Source organism: Maylandia zebra, linkage group LG7 (assembly GCF_041146795.1).
Source record: "Maylandia zebra isolate NMK-2024a linkage group LG7, Mzebra_GT3a, whole genome shotgun sequence".
Lineage (NCBI taxonomy): Eukaryota > Metazoa > Chordata > Actinopteri > Cichliformes > Cichlidae > Maylandia > Maylandia zebra.
The window spans coordinates 11431595-11445430 of record NC_135173.1 but is presented as its reverse complement, the minus strand read 5'-3'; the positions used below and the strand labels follow the sequence as shown (position 1 = coordinate 11445430).

Sequence of the window (13836 nt, the reverse complement as noted above, 5' to 3'; positions counted from 1 at the left end):
TAGATACAAAACATTTTATATACACCTGCCTTACACCTGCAGTCCAAGCAGGGTCCACTCCCAGGAAGCCTGAGCATTACCCCATTAGCATACACCCTCTGATCATACTGACAGTCTGGAAGAAAAAACACAAATAGCTGATCGGTTGTTTCTGTAAAAGTTGAAATATGTGAGGGAACTAGACGCATATTTTTGACACTGACCATTGCATGTGGCACAACACTCTCCTCTGTGCCTAGCTGGATGAGTACAGTGTGATGTAGGACATGATGCAGCCATATTTCTACAAAACACTTCACCTGCCTAAGAGACAGAGAAAGAAAAATATTGAATGTATATGTCAAATTCTCCACTTAGTTGTCACATATATCACAGCTAATCTGAAAGACAAATAAATTTAGATCCATTTTTCAGTCACATGAACATCATGTAACCATAACTATCAGACTAAACTCACAGAGCAGTAGCATTGGAGGCAGGGGTCACTCTTTGAGGTGAAACTTTCTCCATTTCCATACACTTTGGACTCATATTCACACTGTTCGCATCTACAGGTTTATGTAAACATTGATTAAATACATTTTAAAAGGACAAGAACTCTACAGGCTTAAAATATGATATGGATGATCGCAGCAGGCAGGCTCCTTACCGTGGACAACACTCCTCAGCATGATACACTGGATTGTGACAAGATGGAGCAGGACAGTAAACGTATGAACACACCATATTTCCATTCTTTGAGAGAAAGAACAAACAAAATAATCCTTAATTCACTTACACATATCAAAATCAAATCTAATGTTAACTTATAGACACACCTCACATCTACACTCTTCACAGGGGTCTCCAACAGGGATCACAGCTCCATTAGGGACTTCATGTCCATTCACATCACAGCCTACAAGACACACAAATAGACACATTATGCCTCTACAGTCTAACACATATACAAACCTTATTACACAAAGCAATTAAGCCCACCTTCACAGACTGGACAGCAGGTATTTGGAGGAGGAGCAGCAGGGTTTCTACAGGGAGTGTAACACTGCTCCCTCTCACAGCGAACATAACCGTCCTGTGTTGAAGAGTGAACAGCATTATTAGAGATGAAGGTGAGTGACCAGATGAAAACCTGAGCATGTAGTTGCTGTCAGACCCACCAAACACTGGCAGATATCACAAGGACTCTCCACCGACCTCCAAGAGTCTCCATTGTTATAATTTACACCAGAATGGGTGCAACCTGTAAACACATCACATTATTGTATTATTCCTGTGCTTCTAGGTATGAAGATATTAAAATATTTGTGCAAAATCTTACAGCGAAAAAAGCAAATACATTTTATTTGTACATCAAAATGTGTTTTTATCCACCCTAAACCTTTCTGCAATGAAGATGCTCAGTGCAGAGTTTGTTTCTAACAACCCCAAACCAACAAGAAGGTCCTTTTTTTTTAATATATATTTGTTGTCCTGTCAAGTTTTGTGAATTAAAGTAAAAAGGAGAAAGCAAAGTTATGTCAGGATAACTATAAAAATGATCAGAATATATAATGTATATAACATACACAGGGTTGGTGTAATAGAAAAGTATGGAAGGGGTAGTGTGAGATAGAGGGAGATGATCTGTGGTCATCCCTAAAGCAAGCAGCTGAAGAACAAGCGATACAATAAATAGTCCAGACAGAGTTACCAAAGAGTTTGGAGAAAATTAATTATTATTTTAAGTGCTAAAAAAGACATGTTTAATTTTTTTTTCTTATGCTTCTCCCAGATGTATTGGTTAGTAAAGTTTTTTGTCCTTACTTCTGGTTTGCTCAGTGCAGTGTCCAGGTAAATTCTCTTCTTTGCAGTCTTGAGGAGGGCACTCCCTCTTGCCCGTCTATTCAAATTCAGAGGAAAAAAATAATTAGAGAAAGAGTGAACAGAAAAACAGGACCTGAAGACTTCCTTTAAGCTCATTAAATATTATTGATGGTTGTTTATTGTGCCTGAACATCAAAGACTCACATCACATGTATGTGTTGGACAGCCGGGCACATTCTCTGCACAGTTCTGAGTAGGGCATGGCCGGGATGGGCACTCTCTATTGTCCTTCTATTCAAATCAAGAGATACAAAAATGACAGAAATAATGAAATGAAAAACAGGACAAGAAGACTTATTTAAATTCATTACCCATTTGTCTCTGCTGTTTATTGTGGCTGAACATAAATACTCACATCACATGTATCTTTAGAATCAGGGGGACACGTGACCAGGACAATCCCATGGAGAGGAAACAAAATCATTAGTCCACATCATCTGTGAAAACTTCAGTAAGTCTGTTTGCATATATCATTTGCTGGATGCAATGTTGACACACACACACTTTATAGACTCTAACTATAACCAGAAGTGTCTTCCACATACTAAGTAAACAAGCCTGTTAGCAATGTATGATATTTACTGTGGAAAAAAGAGCAAAGAAATCTGGACAGGGTTTCATTTTTTCTGGGAGATTCCCTACCAAACAGATCAACAAGTTATTAAACAGCAAAGTCATCTCAGCATTTAGTTGTTTTAATGACTCCAAAAGACTCAAAACAATGTCTTCCAGAGTCATTTTAGAGAGGTCATTAAATGGTAAATGGACTGCTTCTTATATAGTGCTTTTCTACTCTTCTGAGCACTCAAAGCGCTTACACAACTTGTGCATTCACCCATTAACACAAGCACATTTTTCTAGGTGCTTTCTAAGTAACATTCACACACACACACTCATACTCCGGTGGATGCATCGGAGAGCAATTTGGGGTTAGTATCTTGCGCAAGGACATTTGGCATGCAGACTAGGGGAAACCAGGAATCGAACCACCAACCTTCCGATCAGTAGATGACCTGCTCTACCGCCTGAGCTACATTATTCTGAGTGAGGCTGCCCACTGTGCCAAAAGGCATTTTTGTCATCAAGCCAAGCATATGGGAACTGTAACAGGCACTATTTAAATAGGAGATCAGCTGTAGACATGCAGTCAGTTCACAAGGTTTAATGCCAATACACATATACACATACATATACACACCACAGTAGCATCTAAAACAAACAAGAAAATAAGAACTTCTTTAATAAATAAAGGAAACTGTAATAAAAAAAAAATAGTATGGAACTACGGTACGTAAAGTCATGATAAGTGCTGCGGGGAATATATTGAAAACACCATGTGTAGCACGTATAGCGTATAGTGATGTACACGTCAACCGAAGGGCAAAAATATATGCAAGACAATCTCATTGCCAACCACTGCTCACACAGTGCCTTCACTGTGTGAAATGACAAGAATTGGTTGAAACATCCATCCATCCATGGATCTTCTTCTTCTTATCCGGGGCCAAGTCGTGGGGGCAGCAGCCTGAGCAGTTACCAGGGAAGTTGTCCCTGGCCAACTTCCCTGGCATGTCTGGGGGAACACCAAAGCATTCTCAGGTTAGCCAACAGGTATGTTGTCTCTCCAGTGTGTCCTGGGTCTTCCTGGAGCCTTCTCTGGACATGCCTAGATCACCTCACCCAGGGGGCACCCAGAAGACATCCTTATCTGATGCCCAAACCACCTCAACCGGCTCCTTTCCATGTGGAGTAGCGGCAGCTCTCCTCTGACCCCTCCCAGATGACTGAACTCCTCACCCCATCTCTAAGGGAGAGGCCAGCCACCCAAGAGATTTGGTTCTATTGGTCACTACCCACAGCTAGTTGCCATAGGTGAGGGTAAACAATGGACCGGTACAGGGTCCGGATCACTGCAGCCACAGCACCAATCTGTTTGTCGATCTCCTGCTCCTTTCTCCCGTCAATTGTGAATATGACCCCAAGATAGAACTCTTCCACTTGGGGGAGAAACTCGTTCCTGACCTGGAGTGGGCACTCCACTGTTTTCCGGCTGAGGACTATGGCCTCAGATTTGATGATGCTGATTCTCATTCCCACTGCTTCATTCTCAGCTGCAAACCACTCCAGTGCAAGCTGGAGGCCATCACCCGATGAAGCCAACAGAACCACATTATCTGCGAAAAGCAGAGATGAGACTGTGAGACTACTCAAGTGGAAGCTTTCCACCACTTGGCTATGTCTGGAAATTCTGTCGATAAAAATTACCAACAGAAACTGTGACAAGAGGCAGCACTAGTGGAGTCCATCACCCACCAAAAACGAGTCAGACTCATTGCCATTTATGCAGAACAAGCTCTTGGAACGGTTGTATAAAGATCAAATGGCCCATAGCAATAGGCCAGACACCCCAATACTCCAGAAGCACACCTCCCACAGGACACTCTGAGGGACATGGTCAAATGCCTTCTCCACGTCTTAAAGATGGGAACCACCACCCCAGTCTGCCAATCCAGAAGTATCTCCCCTGATCTCATAAGATAAGAGATAAGATAAGACAAAACTTTATTAATCCCTCGGGTGGGTTCCTCTGGGAAATTCGGTTTCCAAAAGCACAGCACCGACAGAAGTTACAGAGCGTGAGCAGAATATTATATATATATATACACACACACACACATATATAAATACAGAGACATATATAAATAAAATATACGAAGGGGATAAATAGAATAAATAGGAATAAAAATAAAAATACAAGTGAACTGCACATTTAAAGTATTGAGGTCTATTGCACCGTTGACTATTAACAAAAGTATTGCAAAAAAGGTATCTCACAGTGAAGTGAAGAGGCACTACAGCTTAGTTGTTCCCCCCTCTTTTGTCCTCCTGTTTCCCCTCCCTCTCCCCTCCAGAGAGGCGTTAAACAGTCGGATGGCGTGTGGGACAAAGGAGTTTTTAAGTCTGTTGGTTCTTGTCTTTGGGAGAAGCAACCTGTCACTGAACAGACTCTTCTGGTTGTTTATGGCCGTGTGCAGAGGATGCCCAGCATTGTCCATAATGTCCAGCAGTTTTTTTAGTGTCCTTTTCTCTGCCACTGTCACCAGAGTGTCCAGCTTCATGCCGACCACAGAGCCAGCCTTCCTGATCAGTTTCTCCAGCCTGGATGAGTCCTTCTTTGCTGTGCTGCTCCCCCAGCACACCACAGCATAGAAAAGTACTCCAGCAACCACTGACTGCATTGCAGTCATTGCAGCATTGTAGAGGCGTGTTAACCAAGACAGCCCTACAGCATCCAGAGCCTTCTGGAACTCAGCGCGAATGTCATCAACCACAGGTGCCCTGCCACCAAGGAGTTGTTTAACTGCCTCAGTGACCTCACCCCCTGAGTTGTCCCCCTCGTCCTCAGACTCTGCTTCTTCCACAGAAGATGTGCCAGTGTGATTAAGTAGGTCCTCGAAATATTCCTTCCACTGCTCAACAATGTTCTCAGTCAAAGGCAGCAGTGCTCTGTGCAGATCTCTGCCAGTGTCACAAAATCTGTAATGAGAGATTGTGATACTGGCAGAGAGGAGGAGGCAGAGAGGAGAAGGACCCAAATGCAGACACTTGAGGCATGAGTGAGATGGAATTGGACCTTGCCTACCCCTGCCCCAGTTCAAAAGTTCCAGTTCCCCAGGTGAGGGTGGCTAGGGCCCAGCTGGTTCCTGCACCTGTACAAGTTCCTGAGCCCGATCCACTAGATCAGTTCCATCACCAACGTCCAGAACTACTGGTGTTTGCTTTTAGATTCTTAGTTCCAGGTGTCTTTCCACTTGTTGCCCATCCTCTCGTCATCCTGCATATTTAAACCCTCAGTTTATCCCTGTTCCTGGTCACCTCGTCATCTCCTCATGTGTGCGCCTTGTTTGCTCAATCATATAAGTTCTACATTCCAGTTTGAACTGTGCTTTTTGTTGTTTGTGTTTTGTCTGCATTATGGCTATTCAGCAAACAAGAGCTGTTATACAGGGAGTGCAGAATTATTAGGCAAGTTGTATTTTTGAGGAATAATTTTATTATTGAACAACAACCATGTTCTCAATGAACCCAAAAAACTCATTAATATCAAAGCTGAATGTTTTTGGAAGTAGTTTTTAGTTTTAGCTATTTTAGGGGGATATCTGTGCGTGCAGGTGACTATTACTGTGCATAATTGTTAGGCAACTCAACAAAAAACAAATATATACCCATTTCAATTATTTATTTTTACCAGTGACACCAATATAACATCTCCACATTCACAAATATACATTTCTGACATTCAAAAACAAAACAAAAACAAATCAGCGACCAATATAGCCACCTTTCTTTGCAAGGACACTCAAAAGCCTGCCATCCATGGATTCTGTCAGTGTTTTGATCTGTTCACCATCAACATTGCGTGCAGCAGCAACCACAGCCTCCCAGACACTGTTCAGAGAGGTGTACTGTTTTCCCTCCTTGTAAATCTCACATTTGATGATGGACCACAGGTTCTCAATGGGGTTCAGATCAGGTGAACAAGGTGGCCATGTCATTAGTTTTTCTTCTTTTATACCCTTTCTTGCCAGCCACGCTGTGGAGTACTTGGACGCGTGTGATGGAGCATTGTCCTGCATGAAAATCATGTTTTTCTTGAAGGATGCAGACTTCTTCCTGTACCACTGCTTGAAGAAGGTGTCTTCCAGAAACTGGCAGTAGGACTGGGAGTTGAGCTTGACTCCATCCTCAACCCGAAAAGGCCCCACAAGCTCATCTTTGATGATACCAGCCCAAACCAGTACTCCACCTCCACCTTGCTGGCGTCTGAGTCGGACTGGAGCTCTCTGCCCTTTACCAATCCAGCCACGGGCCCATCCATCTGGCCCATCAAGACTCACTCTCATTTCATCAGTCCATAAAACCTTAGAAAAATCAGTCTTGAGATATTTCTTGGCCCAGTCTTGACGTTTCAGCTTGTGTGTCTTGTTCAGTGGTGGTCGTCTTTCAGCCTTTCTTACCTTGGCCATGTCTCTGAGTATTGCACACCTTGTGCTTTTGGGCACTCCAGTGATGTTGCAGCTCTGAAATATGGCCAAACTGGTGGCAAGTGGCATCTTGGCAGCTGCACGCTTGACTTTTCTCAGTTCATGGGCAGTTATTTTGCGCCTTGGTTTTTCCACACGCTTCTTGCGACCCTGTTGACTATTTTGAATGAAACGCTTGATTGTTCGATGATCACGCTTCAGAAGCTTTGCAATTTTGAGACTGCTGCATCCCTCTGCAAGATATCTCACTATTTTTGACTTTTCTGAGCCTGTCAAGTCCTTCTTTTGACCCATTTTGCCAAAGGAAAGGACGTTGCCTAATAATTATGCACACCTGATATAGGATGTTGATGTCATTAGACCACACCCCTTCTCATTACAGAGATGCACATCACCTAATATGCTTAATTGGTAGTAGGCTTTCGAGCCTATACAGCTTGGAGTAAGACAACATGCATGAAGAGGATGATGTGGACAAAATACTCATTTGCCTAATAATTCTGCACTCCCTGTATGTTTGCACTGAAGCACTGCAGCAATTTCCTAATGTTGTAAACCTGCTCAACATTTGGCAATAAAACCCTTTCTGATTCTGAAGAGTCTGTGTAAGGGAGCCCTAACAACATTACACTCTACAGATATATGATATACTCACCTGTCAGAGATTTACAAGGCAAGAGGAGAGACCTGAGGCGGGGCGGTCCGAGTGTCAGGTGAACTAAACTTCAGGTAAGAAGTTATGACCTGCAGACTATCTGAGTCAGATATAAACCAAGTTTAGGTGGAGTTTATTTTCGTTGTGCTGACTTTTTACAGTCCGTTACAATAACTCGTACTGCATGCTAGCTAGCATGACAGAGTGTCTATACAGCTGGGTGGGTGTTATGATGTTACTGATAGTGAACTATATTTCATTTATAAGGTTAGTTAGTAGAGTTGCCAACCGTCCCGTAAAAACGGAATGTCCCGTATTCAGAGAAAATATTACGCGTCTCATATTGAGCTGAAAAGGAACGCGATTTGTCCCGTACTTCAGCTAGAATGGAAAAAGACACAAAGCTGGATTTATTCTGTCGTTACACTGCACAGCTGCCTCTTCTTCTCTCATTCTCTCTCCTCCCTATCCTTTTGCTACTTCAATCATGAAACTGATCAATGATCAGCTGATCGGCTTTTCTCTCTTGTTTATTTATCGCCCACTTTGCGCCAGAAAGAGAAAACCAGCAGATGTCACGCTAAACAACAGCAGCACGTTTAAGCTTGATCAGCTGTTGTTAGAATTTATTTAATATTAATTTCTAGTATCAGCTGATGTTTGCTGGAGCCACAGCTGTAAAGCTGCTGGTCATGATCGGTTTGGTTATCTGGTGAGAGGGAAACATGAAGATGAAACCAGGAGATGTCCTTACTGAATCATCAGAGCTGAACAGGTGATGGAGAAACAGGTTTACCTTTTAGGTGACATGAATGAGTTGAAGTTATGAACTGTTTCTGGGAGACAAATAACATCAGGATCCTTTTCCAAGTAGCTGACAGCTGGTAACTGTGCAGGGGCGGGTCTAGCAAAGTTTTGCCAGGGGGGCCAGGTAGGGCATTAACAGGGATAGGGGGGCACAAAGAAATACTTTTCTTTCTTTCGCAAATTAGCTCACATAGACATATTAGTTGTGCCACTTCTTAATGACGGTATCTTAGCTAACAACCCCAACTACCAGATTCAACTTGTAATTGGCTAAAAATAACTTAGCCTACTGGTGAGAGGGACGTTGTTAGCTCTCCACATTCCGATGTTTCAAAAGCTTCAGGAGCTGTCCGCTCAGCACAGCATCAGCACCACGGAAATACACGGATACATCCATAGACTCGAGACAGAATTCACAATGCGTTTTTGGGACTTTCAGGTATATGGTCCAATGTTTTCTTTTCTGATCAAACCAGAAATCTTTAATGAGCAGCTAGATTTGTCTCCCAACTCTGGCTGAGTTAATGCCAGTTAATGCAACATTGAAGCAGCTGGAATCCATAGCTGCGCGTGTTCATGGAGCTTGGCTTTACATATCTGTGTGAGCAGATTTTCTCTCACATGAAGAGTGTCCTCAGGTAGCTGTCTGAATGCTGGACACTCACTCGGAGACGTGTGTCATGAATGCTGATTGGCCTGGAGCAGACCAGGAGAAGGTGATTGGACTAGACCAGTGATGCCAGTGTGGGAAAGTGATAAAGCTTAGATTTAGCCAGCAGCACCTGGGAGTGGACAGATGTGAGACCATAGATCTTCCTTGTTGAACTTATGCATAAGCTTTCACTACCAGTCAAAGGTTTGGACACACCTTGTCATTTAATGTTTTTTCTTTATTTTGACTATGTTCTACATTGTAGATACATACTGAAGACATCAAATATATGAAGCAAGATGTATATACATATGCCTCACCTCTGTCAGTGCGCCCCAGGGCGGCTGTGGCTACAATGTAGCTTGCCATCACCAGTGTGTGAATGGGTGGATGACTGAATGTGTAAAGCGCTTTGGGGTCCTGAGGGACTCGTAAAGCGCAATACAAATACTGGCCATTAACATTTACCATTTACCATATGCAGCTAAGAAAAAAAAAGTTTTCAATTTTAGATTCCTCAGAGTAACCACCCTTTGCTTTGTTGACAGCGCTGCAAACCCTTGGCCTTCTCTCAATGAGCTTCATGATGTAGTCACCTGAAATGGTTTTTACTTCACAGGTGTGCCTTGTCAGGGTTCGTTTATGGAAATTCGTGCCTTCTTAATGGGGTTGGGACCATCAGTTGTGTTGTGCAGAAGTCAGGTTGGTACACAGCTGACATTCCTATTTGACAACTGTTAGAATTCATATTATGGCAAGAACCAGTCAGTTAAGAGAAATGACAGTCCATCATTACTTTAATGAATTACTTTAGGTAATCTCTTTTTGGTAATCTCTGTCTTTCACTTTAGAACTAAAGGTCAGTCAGTTGGGAAAATAGCTAAAACTTTGAATCTGTCCCCAAATGCAGCCGCAAAAACCGTCAAGCGCTATGACAAAACTGGCTTACATGAGGACCGCCCCAGGAAAGGAAAACCAAGAGTTACCTCTGCTGCTGAGGATAAATTCACTGAGTCAACAGCCTCAGAAATCACAAGTTAACAGCACCTCAGATTAGACCCCAGATGAATGCCACACAGAGTTCCAGTAGCAGACACATCTCTACATCAACTGTTCAGAGGAGACTGCGTGAATCAAAATCAGAATACTTTATAAATCCCTAAGGAAATTATGTGGGTTACAACTGCTCTAAGACAGTAACAATAACCGGCTAAACAATTTAAACAATACAATATGTTACAGATTTTACAAATTTAAGTAAAAGCATATAGACATCACTCAATTATAAATATCAAGAACTAACAGAGGTCTTATAAATAAATAGAATATTACAGAGTAGAAAAGAGCGTGTGCAAAAAGGGTGTAACTATTGCAGTGTTTACTGTGCATTAGATGGAGGACTTGTATAGAGAGATGGCCATGAGCAGGATTAATTTCCTGTGTTGTTCAGTGGTGCTTTTTGGTAATCTCAGTCTTTCACTGAATGAGTTCCTGTGACTAGCCAACACATCATGAAGTGGGTGGTATTATCCAGCATTGTTTTGTCTTAGACAACATCCACCTCTCAGACACCACCTTAAGGGAATCCAGCTCCATCCTCACAACATTACTGGCCTTGCGGATCAGTTTATTTAGTCTGTTGGCATCTGCGACCCTCAACCTGCTGCCCCAGCATGGAACAGCATAGAGGATAGCACTGGCCACAAAAAACTCATAGAAAATCCTGAGCATTGTACGACAGATGTTGAAGGACCTCAGATGCCTCAGAAAATCGAGACGACTTCACACCTTTATGGTCGAATAACTGCTAAGAAACCACTAGTAAGAAAAAGAAACAAGCAAAGAGATTTGTTTGTACCAAGAAATGCAAGGAATGGGCATTAGACCAGTGGAAATCTGTGCTTTGGTTAGATGAATCCAAATTTGAGATCTTTGAGACCCTCTGCCTTGTGCCGTGTCTTTGCGAGACACAGAAAAGGTGAATGGATGGTCTCTACATGCACGGTTCCCACGGTGAAGCATCAAGGACAAGGTGTGATGATGTGTGGGTGCTTTGCTGGCGACACTGTTGGGGAATTATTCAAAACTGAAGGCACAATGAAATCAGCATGGCTTCCACAGCAACCTGCAGCAACATGCCATCCCATCCAGTTTGCGTTTAGTTGTACCATTTTTTATCTTTCAACAGGACAATGACCTCAAACATACCTCCAGGCTGTCTGAGGGCTATTTGACCAAGAAGGAGAGTGATGGAGTGCTCTGCCAGATGACCTGGAGTCCACTGTTGCCTAACTTAAAACCAGTCGAGATGGTTTGGGATGAGATGGATGACAGAGCAAAGTCAAAAGGGCCAACAAGCGCTCAGCATCTCTGGGAACTCCTTCAATACTGTTGGAAAACCATTTCAGGTTTCATGAAGCTCATCAGGAGAATGCCAAAAGTGTGCAAAGCAATAATCAAAGCAAATTGTGGCTATTTTTAAGAATCTAAAATGTATAACTTGTTTTGAGTTATTTCACACTTTTTTGTTTGCTAAATAATTCCTTATATGTTCATTCATAGTTTTGATGCCTTATTTACATTATTTACATTGTGAGAAACTACAATGTAAATAATCATGAAAACAAAGACAAACCATTAAATGAGAAGGTGTGCCCAAGCATTTGACTGTTGAATGAAATGAAAAGAAACACCGATAGTGATATATGACAGATAATAGCTCTCACAGAAAGAACATGAGTCACCTTCTTTGCATTGCTCCTTCAAACATGATTTCAGGAAGTACATCTCTCTCTTTAGTTTTTCATTCTGTTATAAAACAAACAAACAAAAATATATGTCCAGATATGTCCTGCAATGTTTCATGCCATTTTTCATGAAAACTCATTGTGGAATATTCCATCCATCCATCCATCTTCATCCGCTTTGTCCGGGGCCGGGTCGCGGGGGCAGCAGCCTAAGCAAAGAGGCCCAGACCTCCCTCTCCCCAGCCACCTCCTCCAGCTTATCCGGGGGAATACCAAGGCGTTCCCAGGTCAGCCGAGAGATATAATCTCTCCAGCGTGTCCTGGGTCTGCCCCGGGGCCTCCTCCCGGTGGGACATGCCTGGAACACCTCACCCAGGAGGCGCCCAGGGGGCATCCTTGTCAGATGCCCGAACCACCTCAGCTGGCTCCTTTCGATGTGGAGCAGCAGCTGCTCTACTCTGAGCCCCTCCCGGATGGCCGAACTTCTCACCCTATCTCTAAGGGAGAGGCCAGCCACCCTTCGGAGGAAGCTCATTTCTGCCGCTTGTATCCGCGATCTCGTTCTTTCGGTCACTACCCACAGCTCATGGCCATAGGTGAGGGTAGGGACGTAGATCGACCGGTAAATTGAGAGCTTCGCTTTTACACTCAGCTCCCTCTTCACCACGACGGACCGGTGCAGCGTCTGCATTACTGCAGCCCCAATCCGTCTGTCAATCTCCGGCTCCCTTCTCCCATCACTCGCGAACAAGACCCCGAGATACTTGAACTCCTCCACTTGGGGCAGGAACTCATCCCCGACCCGGAGTGGGCACTCCACCCTTTTCCGGCTGAGAACCATGGCCTCAGATTTGGAGGTGCTGATCCTCATTCCCGCTGCTTCACACTCGGCTGCGAACCGTTCCAGTGCGAGCTGGAGGCCCTCACCCGATGAAGCCAACAGAACCACATCATCTGCAAAAATCAGAGATGAGATTCTGAGGCCACCAAAGCGAAAGCCCTCCACCACTTGGCTGCGCCTAGAAATCCTGTCCATAAAAATTATGAACAGAACCGGAGACAAAGGGCAGCCCTGGCGGAGCCCATCACCCACCAGGAACGAGTCCGACTTATTGCCGGCAATGCGAACCAAGCTCTTGCAACGGTTGTATAGGGATCGAATGGCCCGTAGCAATGGGCCAGACACCCCATATTCCCGCAACACCTCCCACAGCACACCCCGAGGGACACGGTCGAATGCCTTCTCCAAGTCCACAAAACACATGTAGACTGGTTGGGCAAACTCCCATGCACCCTCAAGTATCCTGGAGAGGATAAAGAGCTGGTCCAGTGTTCCGCGACCAGGACGAAAACCGCATTGTTCCTCCTGTATCTGAGGTTCGACTAACGGACGAACTCTCCTTTCCAGCACCCTGGCATAGACTTTCCCAGGGAGGCTGAGGAGTGTGATCCCCCTGTAGTTGGAACACACCCTCCGGTCCCCTTTCTTAAAGATGGGGACCACCACCCCGGTCTGCCAGTCCACAGGTACTGCCCCTGATCTCCACGCAACATTGCAGAGGCGTGTCAACCAGGACAGCCCTACAACGTCCAGAGCCTTCAGGAACTCGGGGCGGACCTCATCAACACCAGGGGCTCTGCCACCGAGGAGTTGTTTAACTGCCTCAGTGACCTCGCCCCCGGAAATTGGCGGGTCATTCCCCTCATCCCCAGACTCTGCTTCCTCCTCGGAAGACGTGTCAGTGGGATTAAGGAGGTCCTCGAAGTATTCCTTCCACCGCCTGACAATTTTCTCAGTCGACGTCAGCAGCGCTCCGCCAGCACTATACACAGTGCAGGTAGAGCACCGCTTTCCCCTCCTGAGACGTCTGACGGTTTGCCAGAATCTCTTCGAGGCAGTCTGAAAGTCTTTTTCCATGGCCTCTCCGAACTCCTCCCACACCCGAGTTTTTGCTTCAGCCACTGCCCGAGCCGCATTCCGCTTGGCCTGTCGATACCTGTCGGCTGCCTCCGGAGTCCCACAGGCTAACCAAGCCCAATAGGACTCCTTCTTCAGCCTGGTGG

General features: G+C 44.4%; 1 protein-coding gene across 1 annotated transcript; it reads right to left on the bottom strand.

Annotated features, from left to right (window-relative positions):
- Positions 1–442: 442 nt before the first annotated feature.
- On the bottom strand, positions 443–2351 carry LOC101466255 (kielin/chordin-like protein). The gene is made up of 8 exons (XM_076887110.1): positions 2222–2351; positions 2011–2097; positions 1807–1882; positions 1161–1243; positions 982–1075; positions 819–898; positions 650–735; positions 443–548 (listed from the first exon to the last, which is right to left on the bottom strand). The coding sequence occupies exons 1-8, from the start codon at positions 2288–2290 to the stop codon at positions 443–445; spliced, it is 681 nt and encodes a 226-aa protein (XP_076743225.1). The 5' UTR covers positions 2291–2351.
- Between the last annotated feature and the right edge of the window lie 11485 nt (positions 2352–13836).

What these genes read in the sequence shown, in the direction of transcription:
- LOC101466255 (XM_076887110.1), bottom strand. Translation starts at nt 2,290, where the DNA reads ATGATTTTGTTTCCTCTCCATGGGATTGTCCTGGTCACGTGTCCCCCT. An exon ending in GTGAAGAGTGTAGATGTGAG is followed by an intron (nt 736 to 818) that starts GTGTGTCTATAA and finishes TTTCTCTCAAAG; the next exon opens with AATGGAAATATGGTGTGTTC. An exon ending in GCTGAGGAGTGTTGTCCACG is followed by an intron (nt 549 to 649) that starts GTAAGGAGCCTG and finishes ATAAACCTGTAG; the next exon opens with ATGCGAACAGTGTGAATATG.